General features: G+C 39.0%; 2 protein-coding genes across 3 annotated transcripts in view; both read left to right on the top strand.

The window, feature by feature from the left end:
- The window catches only part of LOC129239068 (uncharacterized), a 39,704-nt gene extending 15,739 nt beyond the window's left edge, over window positions 1–23,965 (top strand). Inside the window, exons 1-2 of one of the 2 annotated variants that reach the window (XM_054874350.1) lie at window positions 9,871–9,947; window positions 23,073–23,965. In XM_054874350.1, coding sequence (XP_054730325.1) covers window positions 23,099–23,965 — 867 coding nt within the window. In that variant the 5' untranslated portion in view covers window positions 9,871–9,947; window positions 23,073–23,098. Of the gene's footprint in view, window positions 1–9,870; window positions 9,948–23,072 lie in introns of those variants that run through there. The other variant, XM_054874349.1, reaches the window with a different exon arrangement.
- Window positions 23,966–23,978: 13 nt separating this feature from the next.
- On the top strand, window positions 23,979–26,307 carry LOC129239067 (glucose dehydrogenase [FAD, quinone]). The gene is made up of 2 exons (XM_054874348.1): window positions 23,979–24,095; window positions 24,163–26,307. Exons 1-2 carry the CDS (start codon window positions 23,979–23,981, stop codon window positions 25,885–25,887), a joined length of 1,842 nt encoding a protein of 613 aa, XP_054730323.1. The 3' UTR covers window positions 25,888–26,307.
- Window positions 26,308–26,955: the final 648 nt, after the last annotated feature.

The raw sequence follows: 26,955 nt of genomic DNA, 5'->3' as shown, positions 1-26,955 counted from the left end.
ATTTCGGAGCGGTGATTTAAGCCCATTGGACTATTTTTTGTGGGGAGCCGTTAAGGACAAATGCTATGCGAACCATCCAGAGACGATTAGTGCTTTAAAACACGAAATCTAAGTTGCTATTCATGAAATTGGAGCCCAAACAATCGAAAATGTGCTTAAAAATTGGGTTGATCGAATGGCCTACTGTAAAGCCAGTCGTGACAATGTTCAATCTTCAAAATAAAAAAAAAAATTTTTTTTAAATATTGATTAGTTTTTTTTTTATAGCCGATTCAAAAAACAAATTTTACATTTTATATCAGTACAAGTGCACTCAAAACTTGCGTATGTAAAATATTTTTCAAGCTACTACAAAACCTGCCTCAAGTCAAAAAATAGAGGAAGCCATATATTTAAATTTTATTTTTCTATTTAACTATTTTTTTTTCATTTTGAAAAATTGAAATCTTTGACGGCAGTACTTTCACAAATTTAATTACAGTAGAAGCCCGATAAGTGCAATACCGATAACTGCAATTTCGCGGAAAGTACAATTCGATTTTGAGTCCATAGAAAACTCGAAAAGAGCAATAAAAAATTGCAATTTTCGGGCGCAAAAGAATTCTTGTTCGAAGAAATTTTTTACTTAATACGGCAATGTATTTGCGTTCATCACGCGCGAAGACACAGCTTTATAGCTATGCACAGTTATGGTTCTCGGAATTCTTGCGACCAAAAACACATTTGTGACATTCAACACGCGTTAGTTTCAAGCTGGTTCTTGAGAGTAAAACAATCGTTCGGAGTTTGAATCATTTTTTTTTTTTGCTTTCATCAAATAAAATCATGGGAAAAGTGAAAAAGAATCTACATTTTCTTACATTGAAAGAAAGAGATGAGATTCTCCAAAAAATTGAAAAAGGCGTTAAACAACAAGATCTTGCATTCGAATACAAAGTTGATTGCGCAACGATTTGCCGAATAAAAAAACAATCCCGTTCATTAAAAGAAAATGCATACAATTCATTTTCACTTGGAAATAAACGGAATACTTTGCGGTTTGGCAATCATCCAGAGCTCGAGAAGCGTTTGTACCAGTTTTTCATGAATCAGCGGCGACGAAATGCTTCTGTTTCTAGCTTGATATTGAAAAGCAAAGCATTAACAGATGAATAAAAAAGGATGGAGAACAATTCAATGCAAGTGATGGATGGTTTTCGCGATTCAAGAAACTCTTCGGACTTCGCTATTTGACTGTGACTGGTGAATCATTATCTTGTGATCCAGAAGCCATTGAGCCATTTAAGGAAAAATTGACGGCGAAAATCGCTGAAAAAGGATATATAACATCACAAATACATAATGCTGATGAAACGGGGCTCTTTTGGAAACTTTTGCCAAATAAAACCTACGTTTCGAAAGATGAAAAGAGTGCTCCAGGCAACAAAGTTTCAAAAGATCGAATCAGTGTTCTTTTGTGTGCAAATGGTGATGACAGCCACAAAATAAAACCATTAACGATCGGCAAATCTATGAATCCACGTTGTTTTAACAATTTTCGTCTACCGGTGAATTATGCTAGCAACAAGACTGCTTGGATGACGCGGGATATTTTCAAAAAGTGGTTCTTTGACAATTTTGTCGAAGAAGTGAAAAAATTCGCCAAAGAAAATGATGTTCCACCCAAAGCATTACTTTTGCTGGATCAAGCCCCATCTCATCCGCCCGAAGAAGAATTAGTTTGTGGTGAGATCGAAGTTATGTATTTTCCGGCCAATTGCAGAGCGATTTTACAGCCAATGGATCAAGGTGTTATTAATTTGACAAAAATTCAATACAAAACATTGCTAATGGAAACCATAATTAGTGAAAAAGATTCTTCATTACATGAACTATTGAAGAAAATTTATTTGAAAACCGCCGTGATCATGTTGAGCCAAGCATGGGGGAAATTGCTCTCTGAAACGATCGCTAAATGCTGGAAAAGCGTATTGGGTACAAGCCCAACAGTTGACGCGATTATTGAATCTAATCCAGACGATATGCCATTGGATATCGAAATTGACGACCCCCTTCTTGTTGGAGGATTACAACGGTTAAATGAGATGGTCGAAAACTATGTGGGTGAAGCAGACACAGATGAAATCCGCAATTGGGTTTTGGAATTAGGAATAGATGAAGGTGATAGTGAAGCTAATGAACCCGAAGATACCATTCAAGAAGAAACAACCGAAAAAGTCCAGCATGAATCGATTTTCGGCTGTGCCAATACAATTTTGAAATGGGGTGAACAGAACGATGTACTGTCATTCAATCAGATCGCATGTTTGCATGATATCCGATCAAAAGCACTTGAAAAGTGTTACGAGAAAACGCAATCGAAAATAAGAAAGTTTTTCCAAAAAAAATAATTGAATTTTGGAGCACACACTCATATGTCCTTCCGCATTGATCTCTTTGTATTAATTTCAATAAATATGTATTCATTTTTCTTGAATATCGACCTTTTGAGCTCATTAATTGCATTGAATAGAGTTAAAATATTTTTCCCTAGGTATTCCTCGATCCACAGGAGAAATTCGCAAAAGTGCAATTTTTCGCTAAGTGCAATCATTGCTGAAATTTTCCAATTGTACTTATCGGGCTTCTACTGTAAATGAATCCCAAAAATAGTGTTAAACCAGCACTGAGAAGCAACCCTCGCGGTATCCATCCATAACCAGTTCAAAAGTCTAAACAAAAAAGTGTTCCAACCTAATATGAACACATGGCGCTACAGCCTTTCTTGGGTAATTCGCCGAACTCCTCTTCACATTTGAGGTGAGCGTTTTGATACTTTTCCCCAAATGGAGGAACCTTCTCTTTTATGACGCCGCCGATTGGCGGTTTTTTCATGGCAGAAATACCATTGCCTGCCGAGGGGCGAGCACTATTAGAGAAAATCTTTACTATAATAGGTAATGAAATTGAGTAAATAATAAACCCAAAATATTAACTTAAACACATATATTTGTACGCAAAATGTACAATTACCAACAAAAATATTGAAACTGCCCATACAACTACGTACATAATTTATATCAATTCAAAGTCCACAAAGCAAGTAACGTGGGAATAAAATTAACTTGCGTTTATACAGATCTACATATATATGTATGTGTACAAACTCGTATGCAAATACTACAACAAACACAAGCGATGCAAACTAGTAGCCTTACAACCCGTAAAATGACGGTTCATGTTGAATAGTAGTCACTCGTCATATAACCGGAAAATGTTGGAAAGATGAAAAGTCAAAATATTCATTACTTTACTATTCATCAGAAAACTGGCATGAAAAAGAGACAAAAAGGTAATAATTTATAGTCATATTTTCGGTAGACAAAGGGCTACATATTAAAATGGAAATAAGGTTTTTATGCAAAAGTAGGTAAGCTCGCGGCTGCGGCTCGAGCAATATAAGAAATATTTTGAGAAATATAAGAAATCTATATTTTAGTAAATGTTTTGTGACTTAAGGATTTCTCTGCCAAAATATGTAAGTATTGTAGTTCCAATCAGTAGTAGTTCTCAAATCAGCATAGCACAAACATATCGATAAAAAATATTCATTTTTAAATTTTCCCTTTTTGTGTCATTTTTTCAAAGAACTCTTTTTTATTTTTGCTTACAAAAGAAATTCACGTAAGGTTGCGGCAAAAATTTACACAAATGAATATACAATAGAAAAATTTAGAAAATTCTGAATAAAGCGTGAACTGTTATTAACCTTAAATTCATTTATTTGTCACTCTGCAGAACACTTCAATATCATACTTGCTGTGACATGGGATGACATAAGATAATAAATTTTTTTTTTTGTTTTTTTTGTATGTATACTTTTATTTGCAATCTATCTTGACGACAATAAGCAAATGTTATAATTTTTGTAATCTTAACCTAGGTACTTAACAGAAATGCTTTAGTCTCCACTGAGACTAACCATTATATGCCATTTTATGTTGGGATATTTTATATTATTTATTTGATAAATCTAGTATATGGAACCGTTTTAGTCGTCGTATACTTTGACTATTATCTAACAGATTTACAGCTAGGGTATTACAATGATTGTGGAGTCGATTATAATACCTTTTGCTATATTGTTTTATCTCTTCTTTAACATAAGGAATATGTATCTCCTCATTTTCACAAGCCAAGGAGCACCTGTTATTAGTCTTAGAGTTTTTGACTGGCAACGTTGGACTATTTCCACATTGGAGTGACTTGCTGTTCCCCAGAGTTGTAAAGCGTAAGTCCAAATCGGTTTTAAGATTGCATTATAGATTCTTGCTTTATTTTCCAGGCTTAGTTGCGATTTTTTACTAAAAAGCCAATATATCTTTTTTGTTTCTTGGTTAAGTTGCTTCACTTTAGAGTTTATATGCGATCTCCAGGTCAACCTTCTGTCAAGATGTACACCAAGATAGTTCACAGTCGTATTTTGTGGTATTTGAGTACCACAGAGATTAACAGGAGGACAGTCTCCTTTTCTAAGAGTGAAAGTTACCTGTGTAGATTTTTGGGGGTTGACTCTAATCCTTCATTTGTGCATCCATTTCTCTACTTCATAAAACTCTTTCTGTACATTCAGCGACGCTCCTTCTGGGGTCAGAGATGTTGCAATTATAGCTGTATCATCAGCATACGTTGCAATGCTTACATCTGCCCACACTGGCAAATCGGCAGTGAATATTGTATACAGAACCGGACCTAGCACACTGCCTTGCGGCACACCAGCAGTTATAGAGTATATATTAGATGTTACGCCTTGATTTACAACATAATACTTTCGGTTAGTTAAATATAGGATTTCAGTAATAAGTAGTATGGAGCGGGAAGTATTTTCTTAATTTTATATAAAATTCCCGGGTGCCAAACTCGATCAAATGCCTGTTGTATGTCAAGAAAAACTGTTGTACAATATTTTTTACTTTCCAGTGCCTCTGTAATATGATTGATGACTCGGTGGCATTGCTCTACTGTTCCATGACCTCTTCTAAACCCAAACTGGTGTTCCGGTATTATATTATGCTTGTCCAGTACTGGCAGCATTCTTCTTAAAAGTATTCTTTCAAATACTTTGGAGAATGTTACCAGCAAACTTATCGGTCTGTATGAAGATATAATGTTTTCAGGTTTATTGGGCTTATTTATCATGATAACGTCCGCACATTTCCACTGCGTTGGGTAATGGTCAAGTCTCAGCATAGCGTTGTATATACGCGTTAATAGTTGAAGACACTTCTGGGGCAGATTTTTTAAAGTTTTTCCATCTATTTTGTCATATCCTGATAATTTTTTATTATTGATGTTTTTAATCCCTATCTCTGCTTCTGTTGTGCTAATACGGCTTATTGGAAAACTCATTTGGCATGGCACATCTAAGAAATTAAAAATTTCTTCGTCTTGTATTCCATCACCATCGGGATTAGGTTGGAACACTGTAGAAAGGTGTTGCGCAAATGCCTCCACTTTTTCTTCATTTGGCCTGCACCAAACTCCAATGCTGTCTTTAATAGCGACATTTCTTCTAGTAGGACGCTTTAGATATCGCGTAGCTCTCTATAGGGTGTATTCATAATCATTTGTAAAGGGATCAAGATTTTTTAGAAAATCAGCTGTTGATTCATTTCTTAATTCAGCCATTCGTTTCTTAAGATCGTTTCTTGCCTTATTGAACATTGTTTTGTCCAAAGGCTTTTGGCTTGTTTGCCATTTTTTCCTCAGAGTTCGCTTATGTTTGATTTGTCGTCTGATTTCTAAAGATATAAATTCGCTACTTCTTGCCCTTTCTTTTGGAGGTGGCGCAAAAGAAAATCCAGCGACAATAAGTGACAAATAGTGTGAGTGAAAATAAAATAGCATCAAAGTTGTGAAGAAATTAAAATTTGCATTTTCCTCAAAAATTAAAAAATTGTCTATTTGCCAACAAACCTTCATCCTTAAGAATAAAGGACGATTTTGAGTTATACCACCTTGAGCTATATCACCAAAAGTTTCCAGAACAACCGCCAGGTGACGCTCTAAGCCTCTAAGCCAACTAATTTCAAATTTGTTCGGTTGCACGTAAATTTAACATATTTTTATTACAACTAACGAATTGAGCTTCCAGGTAGCTTCCTAAATATTAATTTTCTACCGATTTAGGGATTCAACCTTTTAAAAAGTATCCTCGAACAGGACGAAAAAGGCCAGACCCGTGTGTTGGGAAACTGTTTCGGTAATGATACTCTAAAAAACACAGCCCTTTACGAGTGGCATAAACACTTCAGAAGAGACCGTGAGGCCATCAAGGATGACGAACGTAGTGCCAGGCCGTTGTCATCGAAAATTGATGAGCACATCAATAAAGTGAAAGAAAAGTTAATTGTTAACCCTAAATTAATCACCAGAAAGCTGGCAGAAGACTTGAACATTGCTTATAGATCCGTTCATTATAGTTAATGATTTGGGTTATCGCCATGTTCACCAAGACTTGATTTCCAAGGCTGAATCTGGCGCCACATTCATCAAATGCATCATTACTGGAGACGTGGTTTTACGAGTACGACAGCAATCCCCACAGAAGAATGAGTAGAGAGCTCCGAATGCATAAAGACCAAAAAAACCATGTCGTTTTCAGTCAAAATATAAAGCGATGTTCACGATTTTATGGATTAGAGCGGAATTGCACACCACGCATTTTTGCCAAAAGGTCAGACTGTTCAAAAGAACTATTATTTGGTGCAAAAAAACAAACACAGAAAGACAGATAGGTCAACTTCAGCGCAGTATCTCCACGGTATAACTGGAAACCTGTTTGAATTACAGCCAAATCGGGACTTTCAGATAACTCAAGATAGCAAAACGGCAGCCAGAACCTCAGTAACCTCATCTGCCCGACACTCAACTTTGCTGCACTAATAGTCAGAGTTGTTGTGGATGAAAAGGGGAGCCCGTACGTACCCTTTGCGAAATATTGTATCAAATACCAAATGACTTAAACCACCAGCATTTACCTACTCATCAGATGGTTTAATGATTTGTGCATTTGTTAGTTGTCTAATGCGTGAAATTCAATAAAAACCTTAAATCGAGCAAAAGGCAAAAGTACTAGATGTGGTCGCACATGCACACACAAGGTGGCGCAAAATTAATTTCGCCATCGGAAGATGATGAATATTTCAAAGCACTTTGCGTCTTTGAGTTGTTAAAAGCTTAATCAGCCCCAATCGACAGGGTTTTTTGGCCAAGCGTTCCAACTTAGCCGTTTTCAATGAATTTTGTGTTCTCGCTTTTACTTTTGGGAGCCAAATAGACTGCTTATACGAGGGGTGCCTTTTATTTGGCAGGATTTAGCAATCCTGGTGTTGAAATCTGGCAACTGATAGCTGTATCGCAAAGTTTGACATTTTTTGGCATTTACGTACTCAGAACGTTTTGAAATACCAGCGCTATTTGTGTTGTTTACAGTAACTTAAAAGATTCATCTCGGTCCAAAAATGGAATTAAATCGTGAACATTTTCGTGCGATTATTTTTTACAACTTTCGACGTGGATTAACTCAGCAACATTGCATGGATGAACTTAATTCATTTTTCGGCGATGAAGCTCCATCAAGGACCGGTGTTTATCGATGGTATGGTGAATTCAATCGTGGTCGTAGTTCACTCCAAGACGAATTCCGTGAAGGTCGTCCAAAATCAGTTGTTCTTCCGAAAACCATTGATGCTGTGCGCAAACTAACGAACTGATTGCAAGATCGTCATGTGACCTATCGTGAGATTGAGACAATCTTAGGCATTAGTGGGACCAGTATACATTCAATATTGCATAAACATTTGACTGTCAAAAAAAATTTGTTCGCGTTGGATCCCACACAATTTGTCAATCGCTCAAAAAAAGGCTCGTGTCGGTTGGTCGAAGGAAATGCTCAAAAAATACGATCGCGGGGCTTCGAAACACGTCTATGACATCGTGACAGGTGATGAATCATGAATTTACGCGTATGAGCCGAGCCCGAAAGTAAACAGCAGTCGACTGTATGGGTGTTTCAAGATGAGCCAAATCCAACAAAAGTTGTTCGCGCACGAAGCACTTCCAAACAAATGGTCGCCTGTTTTTTCGGAAAAACTGGACATGTCGCAACCGTACCACTAGAACAACGCAGAACAGTAAATTCTGAGTGGTACACAACCATTTGTTTGCCAGTTGTCTTCCAACAAATTAGAAAAACCACTCGCCAAGACGGATCACTCTTCACCAGGACAATGCGAGCTCTCACACATCGGCTCAAACAACTGCATTTTTGAGCACCCAAAACTTCGAATTAATGGGTCATCCGCCACATAGTCCTGACTTGGCACCGAATGACTTCTTTTTATTCCCATACGTAAAAAACAAACTGAGAGGTCAACGGTTTTCGACACCTGAAGAAGCGGTTGCGGCATTCAGAATGCATGTTTTGGAGGTACCTCATTCAGAGTGGCAAAAGTGCTTCGACAATTGGTTCAAAGGCATGAAAAGTGTATAGATCTTCATGGAGAGTATTTAAAAAAACAATAAAGTGATTTTCGATGATTAAAATTTGTTTTTGTTCTCTAATCCCGAAATATAAAAGGCACCCCTCGTATACAGCTTTCTTGTAGGCTTTCGATACAGTCTCGCACAAGACAATTCATAAACTTGCTTGGCTTGGTTTACACTTCATTTTTCGGCGTTGATTTAAGTTCTATAAGGTGGCGCAAAATTAATCACTTTATCCGAAGATTTATAATTATTACACTTATGAACTAGACAACTGCAGTATACAGACAGGCAAGCAATGGAGCGGGGATAAAGATCAAAATAAAGATTTCTGTCATTCAAAATATTTTTCTTCTTCATTTCATTTATCGCCCAAATTCATTTTAACATAGGAGTTTACAAAGTTATGATAAAATTAGACTGTTTAGCATTATTCTAACATACATTTGTATTTATCTAGGGGTTTAAAACTTCTTTTTCTTTTGGTATTTAGTAAAAGTTATTAAAAACAAAATTCGATGATTAGTTTTGCGCCACCTTGAATGAAAGTCCAATACAAATTAAAAAATAACAAGGGCTTTAATTAAACTGTGCACACAAGCAAAGCTCTAATGCTGCCAAAAACTATTTCAGAAATCATCAATTAAATCAAAACACAAAAACGTGTGGCTCAACTTAATACGCCTCTGTGCGGACTAACTTGACTCAAAGCCGCGAGTGGGCAGCAGCCAAAGTTGCGGCATCAATGTGCGCCAGTTTGTTACTAAACCACTACACACACACACACACACACGCACACACACACGAACATGGGTTCGGCGGTTGCAACACAAGTGCGCCCATAGAAACTAATCTACATTCATTCATTCATACATATTGTACATACATTCACAAAGTGTTCATTGTGGCAAACGTGTGGCGGCAGTAATTATCAACCACACACCAGGGCCAGGCCATCAACATGCGGACATGGTGGCAGCACAAGCGCCGCATCGATTTCGATGGCGCGCTCAATGAATGCGGCTGCACCAGCGTCAAACAAAAAACTCAACCACGGGTAGCTGTAATTGTGGAAGACTCAAATAAAATATACCAACGCTGACGCTGTGTTTGTTGCTTTGCCTTTTCTGCAGCTTGAGGCGCTGTTGTGCGAACACATTCGATTCATTGACGCTGCGTTCCATTGTCTGTTGGATTGACGGCCGACTCAATCGTTTGGTAATTTGTTTGTCGCTTTGTCTGTGGCTTAGCTAACTAAATAGCTGCCCACTTGTTGACTTTGCGGCTACTGCAGCAGTAATCATTTACGATTTACTCAGTACCAATTGAGACGTTTTGGCATACAGGTCGTATACGTAACCGAAGGCGATTGTAGCGTTTGCAAGCAACACTCGGCGTAAAAATTTATTCATTTATTTCGGGTAATAACCAAAAACGAAAAAGTAGAGGACTGAGGTTTAAAACTGTAAATTTATACGAATAATTCCAATAATAAAAGATAAATTACAATTACTAAAACAAAAATGTGTGTTTATACGAGTATGTGCTGTGATCTATAATTTTTTGTACTGCGTTTTAATAGCATCAATAAAAAATTAATTACAATTGGTTAAATTTGTGAGGTGAAAATATCTGGTTTTTGCGGTAATGAAATAATGAATAAGCATTTCTGCAGCATTTGAGCTGAAGCTGCAAATTTAAAATACACTTTTAATAACAGCACAACTATTGCGGATTAATTAAGACGAAATAATTTGTTTTTTTATTTTGATCAAAAGTAAAATTTTTTCTCCTAGGTGGAAAATTTGGTTTGAATCAAAAATAGAGACCTTAAATTTTTGTTTTTAATGCAATTTTAATAATAGCAATAATATTGCGGATTAATTAAGACCAAATAATTTATTTTTGGTGATCAAAAGTGAAAATTTTAAAATTTGTTTTGCTAGGCGAAAAATTTGGTTTTAGTAATCAAAAATAGTGGCTTTAAACTTTTTTTTTTTAATAACAGAAATAATATTGCGGATTAATTAAGACCAAATAATTTATTTTTGGTGATCAAAAGTGAAAATTTTAAAATTTGTTTTGCTAGGCGAAAAATTTGGTTTTAGTAATCAAAAATAGTGGCTTCAAACTTTATTTTTTAAATACAGTTTTAATAACAGAAATAATATTGCGGATTAATTAAGACCAAATAATTTATTTTTGGTGATCAAAAGTGAAAATGTATAAGTTTTTTCTCTGAAAATTTGGTTTTAATAATCAAAATAGAGACTTTAAATGTTTTTTGTGACATTCATTCGATTTTACTTTTTTTCCTCACCAAATGAGAGTAACGAACCCAACAAAAAAACGTTTCCTTACAAGTGTCGAAATTTGGAGTTCTATACAAATCTATGATGCATCAAATGGCAACGCGAGGGATTTTCTTAAAAGAAACGGAAAGAAACTCACTTCCAGAATTAAAAAAATGATTTTAATATTTTTCTGAGAATACCTAACTACGGCTAAATAAATGCCCGAAGGACTTCAAACCAAACTAACTACAGTAGATTCTGTTTTTATGCGGTAGATACGTTCCGCAAGAAACAGCATAAAAAAAACAGCATAAAAAAAGCTACCAGTTCTATAGTAAAACTATAGATACGTTTTAAAAGTGCTAAGAACCGCATAAATCTGAAATAATGTAATAAAACCGCATAAAAAAGGGTACTAGTCCCATATTATAACTATAGATACCTTCCATAGACCGCATGAATCTGAAATAATTAAATAAAATCGCATAAACAAAAATTTGTATTTTTGAAAATTATATCTTTATTTAAGAAACGTCAGAATTGAAAAATAAATTTACATCGTCAGAAATATTTTATTTTTATTTTATTTTATTTTATAAAGGCTTACATAACAATAAAATTATTATACAAACTGAAAGTAGTGCAGAAATAGAATCAGACAATACCCCTATGTTGCGCATTCGTTTAGGATTTGGCGTAAAATCACTTCCGTCACTTGAGGAAATGTACACGTCTGATCTGGATGGTGATGCAGGCGGCTCCATACTTGTAGGGTTAGCATTTTTGATGTAATCTGTGATGAGTTTTTGCTTAGCTGGTTTAGAATCTTGTTTATATGTAACGGGTGATCAATCATGAGGTGCTTTTTTCAATAGTTAAAAAAAAAACAAAAATGTAAATTATGTTCAAAACCTTTATTTATCATTTGAAAGGGCATTCTTTGACATTTACTTTTTGAATATGACTTCATTCAAATGTTGACCGCAACTACGCTTAAGGTGGTCCATTCTGAAGGTCCAATTTTCAATCACTCGTTCGAGCATTTCGACTGGTATGTCGTGAATAACACGCGTAATGTTGGCTTCCAGAGCTTCAATCGTAGCTGGTTTATCAGCATAGACCTTGGACTTCACGAATCCCCAAAGAAAAAAGTCCAAAGGTGTGATATCACAAGATCTTGGTGGCCAACTCACAGGTCCTAAACGTGAAATCAGCTGCTCTCCGAAATGACTTCTCAATAAAGTCATTGTTTCACGAGCTGTATGGCAAGTGGCTCCGTCTTGTTGAAACCAAATGTCGTAGAGATCATTAGATTCAATTTCAGGTAGCAAAAAGTCCGATATCATGGTACGGTAGCGAGCACCATTCACAGTTACGTTGCGGCCATCATCATTTTTGAAAAAATATGGACCGATGATTCCACCAGCCCATAAACCACACCAGACCGTTGTTTTCTCTGGGTGTAAAGGTAGCTCTCGAACCTATTCTGGTTGCTCTTCATCCCAAATACGGCAATTTTGCTTATTGACGTAACCATTGAGCCAGAAATGCGCCTCATCGCTGAACAAAATTTTGCTCGAAAACAGCGGATCTTCTTCAATCTTTTCAAGAGCCCAATCAGCAAAACGGTGACGTGCAGGAAGGTCATTTGGCTTTAGTTCTTGTACGAGCTGTATTTTGTATGCTTTTAAATGAAGATCCTTCCGTAAAATTGACCAAGTTGTTCCATACGACAGTCCAAGTTGCTGAGAACGGTGCCGAATCGATTCATCGCGGTTTTCACGTACACTCTCTGCTACTGCCGCTATATTCTCAATGCTTCTTGCTGGACGTGGTCTATTCGGTCGAGAATTATCCACCAATGAATATTCGGATTCAAATTTGTTGATGGTATGTCGAATAGTGTTTAAGGCAGGCCGATTATGTTGACCATAATGCGGTCTAAGCGCACGAAAAACATTTGTCACAGAACGCTGATTTTCATAATACAGTTGAACAATTTGTAGACGTTGTTGCGGTGTGAGTCTTTCCATGATGAAATGCCAAACGCTGTTCAACAAATCCACGATGACAGTTTGCCACAACTCGCGCGCGATCTGTAAAAAAAACGCAAATGAAAAAAACTCCTCTTAATTGATCACCCGTTACAATTCCCGATAGGTCGACATGCATTAATTTTTTTAAAAACCGCACTATTTCAAAACCGCATAAAACCGCATAAACAGAATCTACTGTATTTTTTTTACTGTGTGAAAATTCATAACGTGTGAATTTCCTAGACATATTTTTAGCTCTAGTTGACGAAGAATATGCCACTTAAGGGACCCTAGTCTGTTAAATTTATCTATTCCTTGGAACAAATCGCAGTAATACTCGTACATTCAATAATTAATTACAATGTGTTGTTCAAAATTGGTGTACAAATTTAAAAATGTTCCACATATGGCGGAGACTAGTCTCTTCCAACGTCTTCTGTCATATGCCTAACTCCTTATTTGGCATCAGAAACCAAAACTCGCGCACACTGTTTGGGAGCGCGTAGAAGTCTTCATTTGAAATTATGTTTGGTGTGTTAGATGACTATAACTTATTCTCCAGTTTAGACAATTTATTTTTGTCTTATTTAGTTTTTATAATTTATATATGAAAATATAGTTCATTCTCCTACAAAAAACTATATAAATTCAAGTTTTAAACTCAGTGAAAATTAAAAAAAAATCAATAAATTTTCATCTAAAGTTCAAACTTTTTAATCAGAATTTGTAAGAAAAATTTCGGTCATACAGTTCTATAGCCAATGAATTTTGGTATAATAAAGTGGAGGTTTGAAGTAGCTTAGAAAGAGCCACCCCAGGCGTCCGAATATGTGCTTTATATGAAAAATATTACAATAGCTTCTTCTTGATTGGCGCCATAACCACTAAAGCGATTTTGGCCGAGCAGTCGTTGTTCCATCGTCTACTCGCCGTCACCAACGTGCAAAGGCGCAAAAATCTTCCGTAGAAGCTTTCTCTCAAACACTTCAAGCGTCGCTTCATCAGATGTTCGTCATCGTACAAGCTTCTACGCCATGCGTTAGGACTGGCATGATGAGAGCCTTGTAGAATGTTAGTTTTGTTCGTCCAGAGAGGACTTTACTACTCAATTACCTACACGGATGAGAAATATTGCAAATACGAATTATAAAGAGATCAAGGCACTTAAATACATAGCCTGCACAAGCGCTTTGCCTTATATTGGTAATTTTTTCTGCAAAATCTGAAAAATTATCACCCAATAGACTATAAATTGCCGAACAGCTAGCGGCTAACACTAATGTAAATTGCCAAACAAATATTTTATTATTGTTGAAAACTTATGAAAAATATATTTACATAAAGTGAGAAGAAGAACTTCCTAGTAAGAAGTAGAGAAAAGTATCAACATTTACGACTTTGAGTGGCAATTCGAGAATTTAAAAGTACAGAACTTTTTTTCTGAACTTGGCTTAGTATTTTCGTATAACCACTCAGTAATGCCGAAGTGGATGAATTTACATATGTGTCATGTGGCATCTAGAAGTTGTGATTAATTTCCTTCCAGCGCTCACACCATTGATGGTTTGATGGTGGCATTAATTCCATGTCGGTATGCAAAAGTATGGACCAATTATGCCTTTGGCCTTTTCCGGATGTAATGTAGACTTGTGTGATTTGTGAGAACATACACTAAATACAGTTATTTGCTCTTGATAATTTCACGTTAAAAATTCGGTTCAGCTAGTCAACCAGCCAATTTTCAGCTCATTCACCGAACGTACAATGCACCAGTTACGAGCTTCTACGGGTGAATTGCAAAACTTGTCCTCAAAATCTTTCAAGCAGCGGACGGGCAGAAGTAGAGTTATTGAGAACGGGATACAATTACATTCGTTTATCCTAGTGTAAGCTCTGGATTCAAATGTAAAAAAGAAAATATTTTTTTCTATAAGCGGCCGGTCCTGGTGTCTAATCTAACTTATAATAAGAGTAAAATATGCATCAAATTGAAATATGTATCTCGATTTTCTAGACGTAGACCATGTAGAGAAAATTCAATTAAAATCGGGGCATGTTTAGTACTTTTGAGCGACGCTTATACGGGGACGACACACTGTGCACCTTTGTGATGCACGTTGATATGGGTATCATAAAACAAAGGCAATTGAATCACTTTACTTCATGTGTGTTGTGTTAGAAATGAGCGAATTGCCATTCTAAGTGACAGTCAGGCAGTACTCATGACCCTATCGTCCTATGAGTTCAAATCCTCACCGGTCCTTGAGTGTATCGAGAGACTTAATCTAGGAATGCACAATTTCATCCGGCTATTTGGGTACCAGAACACAGGGGTATAACTGGTAATGAAATAACGGACGCATTGGCGAGAGAGGCTGCCGCCTCACCTTTAATAGGATCCGAGTCCTTCCTTGCTATGAGAGAACGCACCAACTGGGAATGAAATAACGGACGCATTGGCGAGAGAGGCTGCCGCCTCACCTTTAATAGGATCCGAGTCCTTCCTTGCTATGGGTGAACGCACCAACTGGGAATGAAATAACGGACGCATTGGCGATAGAGGCTGCCGCCTCACCTTTAATAGGATCCGAGTCCTTCCTTGCTATGGGAGAACGCACCAACAAGGAGATGCTTAGGAGTAAAGAGCTGGGGCTAAGGGAAGGGTTGCTGGCACCAAACTATAGTCATCTGCACATCATCGGGATCTGGTCTACGGACTTTTGTCTTTTCTGCGACCAATCTCAAGTGACGCCAATGTACCTTCACCTTTAATGCAGCGCTATAGCGCGGAGGCGGTTGAGATATCTTGGCCAGACATCTTGCAACCAGAAGAAAGGCACATACGCTCAATCCAATCCAGCTCCATCTTGAGTTTGGAAAGGGAAATGGGTCTGGATGAGCTACTGTGATGAATAGAGGCCACAAAAGACCATGAAGTAGTGCAAACCTCATATAGAATCTAATCTAATCATTTTACTTTGATCCACCTCTTACAGGTGCTACTCTAGTCTGTATACCTAGACTGATTTTGCCTCTACAAATGAAATGCTGAGCGCGAATGACCAGTACAACTAACATTTTTTAAGAGGATTTTCACTGGAGTCTGCAAATTTCACTGGCCAACGGAAAACTTTTTTTTTTTTCAATTGTGTAAAACTGACTCATATTTCCTAAAGCAGCTCATAGCTATTTGTGGATGCGATTGCATCAAAAAAATGTCGTCAACAGGAATTATCTTTTGTTTTGTAACCAGCTACAGCTCGTTGACATGAAGTAATGAAGGCAAGCAAGAGCTTGCCGTAAATGGAAATAGAAATTATGTATATTTGCGACGCTAGCCATAAAATCAGAAACACGCGAAAGGAAATGCAAAGAAAATAAGATAAACGCCTGATGTAAAAATGCTGTTGGAAAACTTGGTATTGCAACGATCTGCAATTGCAATGATCGCTCTTCCGCATGTGACGACACATCGAGGAGATAAGCGATTCGACTACAGGAAATTTGCAAAGGAAAGTATGGAAGTGACCAAAACAGCAGCAGTCAACGCAGCCAACGGAGCCATACGAATGGACGCGATATGGCAATGAACTTGAAAAACATGTTCCTCCAACCATTTCGCAATAAAATAGAAAACATTTGACAAACATAACAGTGCCGCGACAAGCCAGCGATAGCCAACAGCCAGAAGATGGCGTAAAAAAATATTTATGCGCAAATACGCCAACTGTAGTAAATATAATAATTAGAGACTGCAAGTAAATGAAATAAAATAAAAAGTGCAAAAACGATAAAAAATATATTTATTGTACAAACAAATACATTTCAGCTAAACGCAAATGAAAATGAAATTTCACACACACACACGCGCACACATGAATCTGGCAAGAGAGAGAAAGAAAAATGAGACCACGCATGCGCGCGCGCGCACAATGCAACGTCGTTTTGTGCGTGTGTGTGCGCGTCAAATTGAAACTAGTTCGTTGTTGCCTAAGTCTTTTGTTTACCATCCGCAGTGGCCGCTGCTTGGCTGCATGACGCACGCCGCCTGTGCAAATTGGGCAATCAATAACGCTAATGTTTGCACCAACGGTTTTTATTGTTATTATTATTATACCCTGTTGAGTTAGCTTATTGTGGCTGATGGTCGCTTTTTCATTTATTGTTGCCTCGTTTTTTGTGATTATTTGTTTTGGTTGTTGCGCTACTCGCCTAAATTAACATACGGCTGTTGAAATATTTACCTATTACTGTTGTTGTTGTAGTTGTTTTTACTTATTCGCGTTGATTGCAATTTATGCATACATCTTTTGTGTCCTAACTCTACCAACGCTGGTGTTGAGAATTGACAAACTGCAAATATCATCTTAACAAACGCACCGACAAAGACCCAAATAACGAAAAAAAAAAAACAAAAAAAAAAAAAATACATTTGGCCTATTTCTGACGTGTATATTTTTTATAGAGGAAATGAGCGCCTATAATAATTTTGCCATTGCATAACAGGACCACCTTCGCGCTGGTTCGTTAGTTTAATGAAATTCAAATTGATTTTAATCATGCAATTGTTTAATGTTAATTTTTGAAATTAATTTTTATATGCATTTCTCGGCTATGTTGCCAGCGTTGAAATGTAGTTGAGCGCGTGCACATACACACACCCATACAGTACTAATTAATTAAATATTCATTATATAGCAGGAAAAATCAACGCCTTTGTCTTTGAGTTTCGGCTTAAGTTTCAAATAAAGTTGCACGCGATGTAGATTTGAAAGGAATTCTGATTTTCTTTTGGCCTGCTTCATAAGAATTCGCGGATATAAAATGCATGCAATTAAATAACCCTACAACCAAATTGGAAATAACTTAGTAATAATAAATAAATTGAATAATTAATTAACTAATTTGATTGCAAATGAATTTAAAATAATTCTGCGGCTTTATTCATTTGAGTTTCCGCATAACTTGAATAAATTGAAAAGCATAACTTAGACGAAATGTTTTTATAGGATTTTTCAAATTGAGGGAGTGTTTGAGAAACATGATTTTCTCTGTATCACCAGCTCTTGCCACCTACGTAAGTCGATGCATATCGAATGCCTGCAGTTGCGGATATACGGACACTAAAATAATTGTGGTTTTTTCCTAAGTAAAGTAATTTATCAAAGCAAAGATTTGGAATAAATATTCAGTAAACTTTTTCTTCGTGATTGCAACAGGCCCTTTTATTTTTCAAGAGCAGATTTTTGGTATTTGCGTGGTTTTTTCTACATCATCATTACAAAAAAAAATAACAACAAATTATAAATCATTTGTAGGGAAAATATTATAATACTAGATACCTTTTGCTTTTTTTTGTTATTCTCGAGAAACGACGATTCTTTGGCTGGAGGTCTTTTTCAGAAAAAGCCTTATGCTAGGGCATATACCAAAAATCTGGAGGAGGGTTAAGGTGATCTTTATCCCCAAAGCTGGTAGACGTGGTCATGATACAGCGAAAGATTTCAGACCCATCAGCCTATCCTCCTTCATCCTCAAAACTCTCGAGCGATTGTTGGATGTATATCTCAGGGAAAAGATTACAGACATAACGATTTCACCATCCCAACATGCCTATCTCAAAGGAAAATCCACAGAGACAGCTCTTCATGAGGTTGTAAGTGCGATTGAGAGGAGCATAGAATACAAACAATACTCACTAGTTGCTTTCCTCGACATAGAGGGGGTCTTCAACAATGTTAGCACAAGATCCATAATTGAGGCTCTTAACATGTTAAACACAGACATAGGTCTCAACGAATCGATAGAGAACATCGGTGAGGTAGGCAGCAGCACGATAAAACGCTCTGTCAACAGGGGAACCCCTCAGGGAGGGGTCTTATCCCCTCTGCAGTGGTTACTAGTCGCCAACAACATCCTCACCAAATTTAACCGAAAGGGAATTAAAGTGGTGGCGTACGCGGACGACATAGTGCTTATGGTTTCAGGAATGTTTCCAACCACAATCAGTGAGATTATGGAAGGAGCTCTGGTATTACTCAGCAATTGGGCCACGGACTGTGGTTTAAGTGTAAACCCGAGAAAAACTGAACTGATGCTATTCACCAAGAAAACCAAGGTGCCAAACTTTAATCTCACAAAACTAAACGGCGTCAGCCTCACGCTAACCAAACAGGCAAAATACCTAGGGGTTATCCTGGACCCCAAACTTAGCTGGAAGTCCAACGTAGAGTACAGGGTAAAGAAAGCGAATATAGCACTTTACACGTGTAAGAGAATGTTGGGAAAAAATGGGGTCTCCAACCAAAACTATCCAATTGGTCCTATACAGCCATTGTAAGGCCAGTGCTAACATATGCGGCACCAGTTTGGTGGCCTGCAACAGAAAGGAAATACAACAAACCTAAGCTGAACAAGATACAAAGAACAGCGTGTATCTTAACTACAGGAGCGCTTAGCACCAGTCCTACTAAGGCGCTCAATGTACTAACACATCTATTGCCATTAGATTTACACATTAAAACAATAGCTACTTGTAGCGCGGTGAAACTCAGAGACATAGGAATCTGGACAACAAGGTTGTACGGTCATAGTAAGATCCTCCTACAGGGACTCTCGCTGCTCAAAAACGGATCAGACTACACAGTCCCCGACCTCAACTTCAAGAAAGACTTTACGGTACGTTTTCCACCGAGAGCCGATTGGAGCAAAGGAGAGGTGATTGGAAGACACGATATCGAAATTTATACCGATGGTTCTAAAATGAACTGTGGTGTGGGAGCTGGCTTCCATTCGGAGCCACTCAACCTATCTCAGTCAATTCGTCTTTCTGATTATGCCACCGTATTCCACGCAGAACTTTTAGCGATCAGAGAAGCATGCAAATCCCTAGAGCTCTATAAGGAAGTTGGTGTAAGAGTAGCTATCTTCTCAGACAGTCAAGCAGCTATTAAGGCCTTAGACTCCAACTACATTTCATCCAAACGGGTCTTACAGTGTAGAGAGGAGGTGGAACTGCTCAGCTATTGGCTTGAAATTACTCTGATATGGGTCCCCGGTCATAGGAACATACGGGGCAATGAGATAGAGGATGAGCTAGCAAGAAAAGGTTCGACACGAGACATAAAAGAGGCGGTGGCAGTCTCCACCCCACTGAACACATTAAAAGCATCCATTGCTTCACACTATCATGCTTTAGCCGAAAGAAGATGGAATCAAATACCTACATGTATTACAACAAAAAACACATGGTCGTCATATAATATCCAAAGGACGAGTGACCTGCTAGGATTTTCTCGGCCAAACATTTCACGCATCACTGCAACCCTTACAGGTCATTGGAAAGGAGGAGATCATGTAGCTTGACTCAATCTACCCTTCAAGTCTTTTCCACTATTTATGTGAATGTCCGGGACTAGCCAGGGCACGACTCCGATCCTTCGGTAAGCCTTTCCTACAGCAAATTAAGGAAATCTCAGACATCGAGATAAAGGATTTGCTGTTATACTTGGACCTCACTAAATGGATCTGACTTGGAAACAAAAAAAATACATCATCACACGAGACAGTGGTAGTAAAACGGCGCTGGTCACTAATTAGGAGTATTTCAGTGGAAATGTTCAACCACCTCAAAAACAACAACAACAACCTTTTTTATTTCGAGCGCACCATATCCTTTAATCGGCTTCTTATAGTTTTTAGTAGAAAGCACCCGAGAGTACTGGTGGGTGTATTCATAGGGCAGAACGCCTGTGATCAGCATATGGCTACCATGGGAATCATTGGCGTCCCAATACCCCTATCCAGCCTTGAGAATGAGCACACTGCATAGCATTTTCTGTGTAGCTGTCTGGCGCTTTCCAGAATCAGACTTAGGCTGTGGGGGCAGGATGTACTGTGTATGGATAAGGTTTATACTCTTCCTCTTCGGGATTTCTTAAGATCCATGAGTGAATCCAAAAAATTTGCTGATGAATGACCTCAAACCAATTGTTCCGTCTGGTCAACCATCTATCCAGTCTCTCTATCTTCTCTCTCTCCACTGTAATCTATCCTGGTGTAGTACAATGGTTTTCCTAACTCAGTGTTCAGACTGGTCCAACCCTCTACAAATCTGATCTATATTCCTTCTATAGCTCTTTAATCTGAAATTTCTTCAAAGGACCCAATTCAACTAAAGTATACATCTCTATCTTTTTCTTTTCCCTTGTCTTAATTTTTATCTTTAACTTGACGCTTATCTTAATTCTTATCATTATCTTAATCATTATTTCTATCCCTATCTCTGACTAAATTTTTTTTTTATATCTCAATTTTTTGGTAGTAGGAGGAAAGCATCGAAAACCTAGATGGCCATTGTGGGTGCCAGTGTGAGACTTTAACCCGAAGTAAAACTTCCTCTTGTTCTGCTGCACCAGTTACTGTGGTCTGAGGACTGCCTTTCGGGCCCATTCCTTCTTACGCTACGCTAAAAGTATGCCATTTGTCTGCCTCGTCGCGCTGTGCCCTATGAGGATCACTTCTGTTGGGAACTCACCGAAGGCGTTTAAGAGATAATTTCTTTCGTTGCCAAAACAAAGGGCAAATAAATAGAACGCGCCTTGCAGTTTCTAGTGCGTCAGGACAGACAGGACAAAAAGGGTCTTTTTCTAAATGAAAGCGATGCAAATATTTTGTGAAACATCCATGGCCGCTCAGCAATTGTATTACATAAAAGTCAACTTTGCCGTGCTTTCTACCAAGCCATTTGGCAATGCCCGGTATTAGATTATAGGTCCAGCGACCCTTTGTAGAATGCTCACAGCGCTGTTGCCATTATTTTATGATATCCTTCCGCTTCCCTTTTTTAACGCTGCAAGACGTCTTCTTCCCTCTTGGCTTGTACCCCTTCTTGATGAGCAGATCAACCGTGATTTTTCTCGATATTACGGCTATCGTATCATCGGAAATCATGCGGTAAGTGCTCGCGACTCTTAACACTCTAAGCCTGTGTGTCGCTTTTACTTCTTTTATGAACGATTTTTTCGCATCGGCCCATATCGGTGCTAAATACACTATAACAGGGAGGGTAACTGACATTTTTCTTTGCGTAGCCCTTCTATATTTGGCATAAGTCCTGATAGAGCACTATGCACTCGTTCTAACTTTGCTGATATCAGCCACTTCTGTATGCGCGAAATGGCATCATTGCATTTTATTCTCAGGGGTTCGTGACGTAGACTAACGAGTGTTGCTCCAGTAGGAAGATCGAGTCTCAGCACACCGTCGTACATGGCGTTCCATAGACTCAGTCTCAGTACAGAATTTTACGGTACGCCGCCTGTCACCTCATACTGTTTAAACCCATCTTCCGTGTCATAGAAGAGGATCCTGTTTTTAAAATTGTCGCCAATAATTCGCAGTAAGTAGCTAGAGACCTTAAATTCTGAGAGTACACCCATTATGTGTGCCCAGTTCGCCGAGTTAAACGCGTTTTTTATATTTAGCGTTACGATAGCGCAGTATTTTTTGCCAGATCTTCGGCTCTTACCACTTAGCGCTTCGCGTGCAATATCCATTATCGTGTTAATGGCATCCACCGTCGGCCGAGCTTTTTGGAACCCAAACTGGTAAGAGAATAGCCCACCAGGCTTTTCCAGGTGCTCCGGTAGTCAATTGCAGGTTATTTACTCTAGCATTTTACCAATAGTATCCAACATGCACAGTGGACGGTACGATGAGGGTTAGTCAGGTGGCTTCCCGGGCTTCAGCAAGAGTACTCACCGCTGTCTTTTCCACATGTCGGGAAAAACGCCTTCCAGGAAACAGTTGGAAAACAGCGTGACAAACAAGTCAAGTCTCACGGGGCTTTATAGTCCTGAATACATAGGAGAGATACTATGGATAGTTCCATTAATAGGCTTTTTTCTTAGCAGTTTTCCATTAAGCAAAATGTGGTTGTGCTTTACCTCAAAAAGGGTTTATTGAAGGAAGGGAGGTGATTTCGATATTGCATGGGGACTTCTCAGTTGACTCCAGATTTATGCAAGGAGTTGGGCGTATACTGTTAAATATAATATCAAACATTCACTTCATTTGAATAAATTATAATATTTCCAACTTTCATATTTCCCGTCATTTACATTTACAAAAGTAATATTTCTTTAATTAAAAATTTCGACTATAAACTACATATATTTCACAAGTTACTAAATTCTCGTTTCTCATTTTGTCACAGCTTCCTATATTCCACCAAAAAAAAATATGGGACAGGAGATATCTCAGCAAAAGAAATGTAGCATTGTTAGACGACACAAATCTCACCAACAAATACCGCAATCTCTCCAACCGCATCCACAACGAGAAACAACGAAAAATCTAAAACCATCCTCTAATTTCACTTCGTGCAACGGCAAATACACTAGACACTCACAGGACTTCACTAGCATCTACGCACCTTCCTCAAGCATATCGACCACGTCCACCAGTTCTACCGACGACGAGCATTATCGACTCCGCCAAAAATACAATCTGAATAAGCAAACTTACGAAAAATCTCGAGTGGCGAAGAAACTCAGTCTCATCAGTAACAGCACAGATCAAAGCAGCAGCACGTGCACCACCTCAACTCCCGCCAACACGTCTACCTACCAGAACACGCAGCAACCAAAAAAAGCGACGATATACGAAAATATTGAACAAAAACCCAGTCATCACAAACGCAAAAATTCTTCGAGCACAGATAGCGGCATTTACTACGCCTCGTGCCATTGCACATCCTCCTTTCTGTCATCTTCAGCCACCTCCACGTCATCGTTGTGCTCAACTAGCGCTTGCGGCTGCTCCACTTCAGTCGAGTCGTCGTCTAACCAATCGCGCACTTCGCTAGATCAAAAGAAAAATTATCTTTGTCGACATTTGTATATAAAATCCTATCTGGATATTTTGGAAGAGGACGAGAAGGCTCGCGCTCAGTTCAAGTCGGCAAGACCAGGTGGTATACGCAACTATAAACCGAAGATTTTGGGTGAGACTGCACTGTCGAGCAGTGCACCACACAGCACTGGGTTCAGTATCAGCAGTAGTAATTTGAAGCTACGTGAAAAGTGTAAGGAGGATCCCTGGATTTGACAATTACTGAAAAATGGCATTTGGCACAATGACATCTTTGCTTGGCATGATCCCACTACTGGCGATCGGCATGAACTATTATCGCTACCAAAGCATCGATCCGGAGAACAAAGTGCAGGAGCCGCAAATGGTGAGTAAGTCAATATTTATACAAAGGAAAATTTTTTAATATATAACCTTTTTTATATCAACCTTAGACGCGTCGCCAATATGACTTTATTGTTGTTGGCGGCGGTTCGGCTGGTGCAGTCATAGCCAATCGCCTATCGGAAGTACGCAACTGGACGGTTCTACTACTCGAAGCTGGCGGCGATGAGACGGAGATATCAGATGTGCCTGCGCTCGCCGGCTACTTACAGCTCACCGAACTAGACTGGAAGTACACAACAACACCTTCGCCCACGCGTCAATACTGTCAAGCTATGAAAGGCGATCGCTGCTTTTGGCCACGTGGCAAAGTGCTCGGAGGTTCCAGCGTACTCAACGCCATGGTGTATGTGCGTGGCTCCAAGAATGACTACAACCACTGGGAGTCGCTCGGCAACCCCGGTTGGGGCTACGAAGACGTGCTTAAATATTTCCTTAAATCGGAAGATGTACGCAACCCCTACCTAGCTAAAACGCCCTATCACGAAACAGGCGGCTATCTAACAGTGCAGGAGTCACCTTGGCGCACACCACTCTCTATAGCTTTTCTGCAAGCAGGCATGGAGATGGGCTACGAGGTGCGTGACATTAACGGAGAACGACAGACCGGCTTCATGCTTACGCAGAGCACCATTCGCAGAGGATCACGTTGCAGCACAGGCAAGGCGTTTATCAGACCAGTGCGTCTACGCAAGAACCTCGATGTTCTGCTGCATGCGCACGCCACCAAAGTGCTGATAGATAAAAACAAACGCGCCATAGGTGTGGAGTTCCTCAAGCATGGCCAAAGGAACGTAGTATTCGTGAGGCGTGAGGTTATCTTGTCCGCCGGTTCATTAAACTCACCACAACTGCTTATGCTTTCGGGCATCGGACCTGCTGATCATCTGCAAGAATATGGCATCAATGTTCTGTCCGACCTGCCAGTTGGCGACAATTTGCAAGACCATGTTGGTTTGGGTGGACTCACCTTCGTTGTGGATGCGCCACTAACAGTTACGCGTACACGCTTCCAAACAATACCGGTCGCAATGGAGTACATTTTGCGCGAGCGCGGACCTATGACTTTCTCCGGTGTAGAGGGTGTCGCCTTTCTAAACACCAAATATCAAGATTCATCTGTAGACTGGCCCGACATACAATTTCATTTTCTACCCAGCTCGATTAATTCGGACGGCGGTGAACAAATACGTAAAATTCTCAATCTACGCGATGGTTTCTACAACACCGTCTACAAACCGCTACAGAATTCGGAAACTTGGTCTATCTTACCGCTGTTGCTGCGCCCCAAGAGCACTGGCTGGGTGCGGCTTAATTCACGCAATCCTCTACAACAGCCCAAACTTATACCAAACTACTTCGCACATCAAGAAGATATCGATGTGCTTGTTGAGGGCATCAAACTAGCCATTAATGTGTCCAACACGCAGGCCTTTCAGCGTTTCGGTTCGCGCCCACACAACATACCACTGCCCAATTGTCGCCATCACGAGTTCATGTCGGACGCCTATTGGGCCTGTGCCATTAAACAGTTCACATTTACCATTTACCATCCCGCGGGCACGTGCAAAATGGGTCCCAGCTGGGATGCGACCGCCGTGGTGGATCCACGCTTGCGTGTTTATGGTGTGTCTGGACTGCGTGTTGCAGACGCCAGCATAATGCCAACCATAATGAATGGAAATCCCAACGCGCCGGTCATTATGATTGGTGAAAAAGCGGCGGACCTCATAAAGGAGGATTGGGGAGCGCGGCCAGCGCGTCGAGATGGATGAGATGGATGAGAGGGAGGCCAAGTGGGCAGTTCATTAATATACGAGTATACATTTGTACATGTACGTGTACTTCAAATTAACACTTTCGTTGTTCAATTTCGAGTTTCGCTAAAGCTTTCGCAAACTATGACTAGTCAATTTTTTTCAAATTTTTATTTTAATTTATTTGTTTTGGCATAAACTAATTTTTATACGAAATTTGCGAAATCATTTATAAGCCGCGTTCAATTGAACAATGTCGTGTATGTTTTATGTCAACTTTCATTTGCTATCATTGTAAATTCATCGCTGCCTACATAACTTCGATAGTACTTTTAAGACATCATATGTATTTATGTATGTGGATAAGTTAAAAAAAGATTATGATACAACTATTTATTTATTAACTCAGATTGTAAATAAAACTGCAGAAATAAGTTACATTCGGTTAGTTGTTGTTTGGTTCATCCCTCCTTTCATATTTTTCTTTGTTCCTCCGCCGGCGACTGCGGGATCAGAATATGCATGGATCTGCACACCCTGAACGTCAATCATCCGGTCGTAGACTTTATTCTCACAGGAGATAGCGACGGTTTTGCAACCTTTTGTAAGGCAACGAATTTTTGATAGAAGGTTCGGCCGTTTTTCATATTCGCCAGCTACTCAATCCCTTTGCACAAACGTATTTCGGTCTATAGTAGCTTTCTTCGAAAAACCTGAACCTCTCGAGCCTCAGCTCGCGTTGCGCCTGATCGCAGCTATGTACTGCGATTCTGGCTTTTCGATGCCGAGATGTCCTTGTGAAATTAAATCCTTCCTACAACAAGATGACCATCCGACTTAAAGTTGGATCATTATATAACTAAAGCCCTGGAGTGTGCTTTCGGAACATGCTCGCTTTTATTTCGCGTTTTTTGATAAGTGATGCCAGTCATGTAGCCCACAAATATCGGGCAAAATCTCTGAACTGCCACATCGTAAAACATCTGAAAAATTTCCACAGAATCCAAAACACATTTTTCAGCCTAAAAAATAATATTCATCTATACATATTAGGGCGCGTCGATTTAAAAATCGCTCATTGCTCTG

This window comes from Anastrepha obliqua, chromosome 2, assembly GCF_027943255.1.
Source record: "Anastrepha obliqua isolate idAnaObli1 chromosome 2, idAnaObli1_1.0, whole genome shotgun sequence".
Classification (NCBI taxonomy): domain Eukaryota; kingdom Metazoa; phylum Arthropoda; class Insecta; order Diptera; family Tephritidae; genus Anastrepha; species Anastrepha obliqua.
Note: the sequence above shows the minus strand (reverse complement) of the source record. Positions and strands in the feature narration are given on the sequence as shown.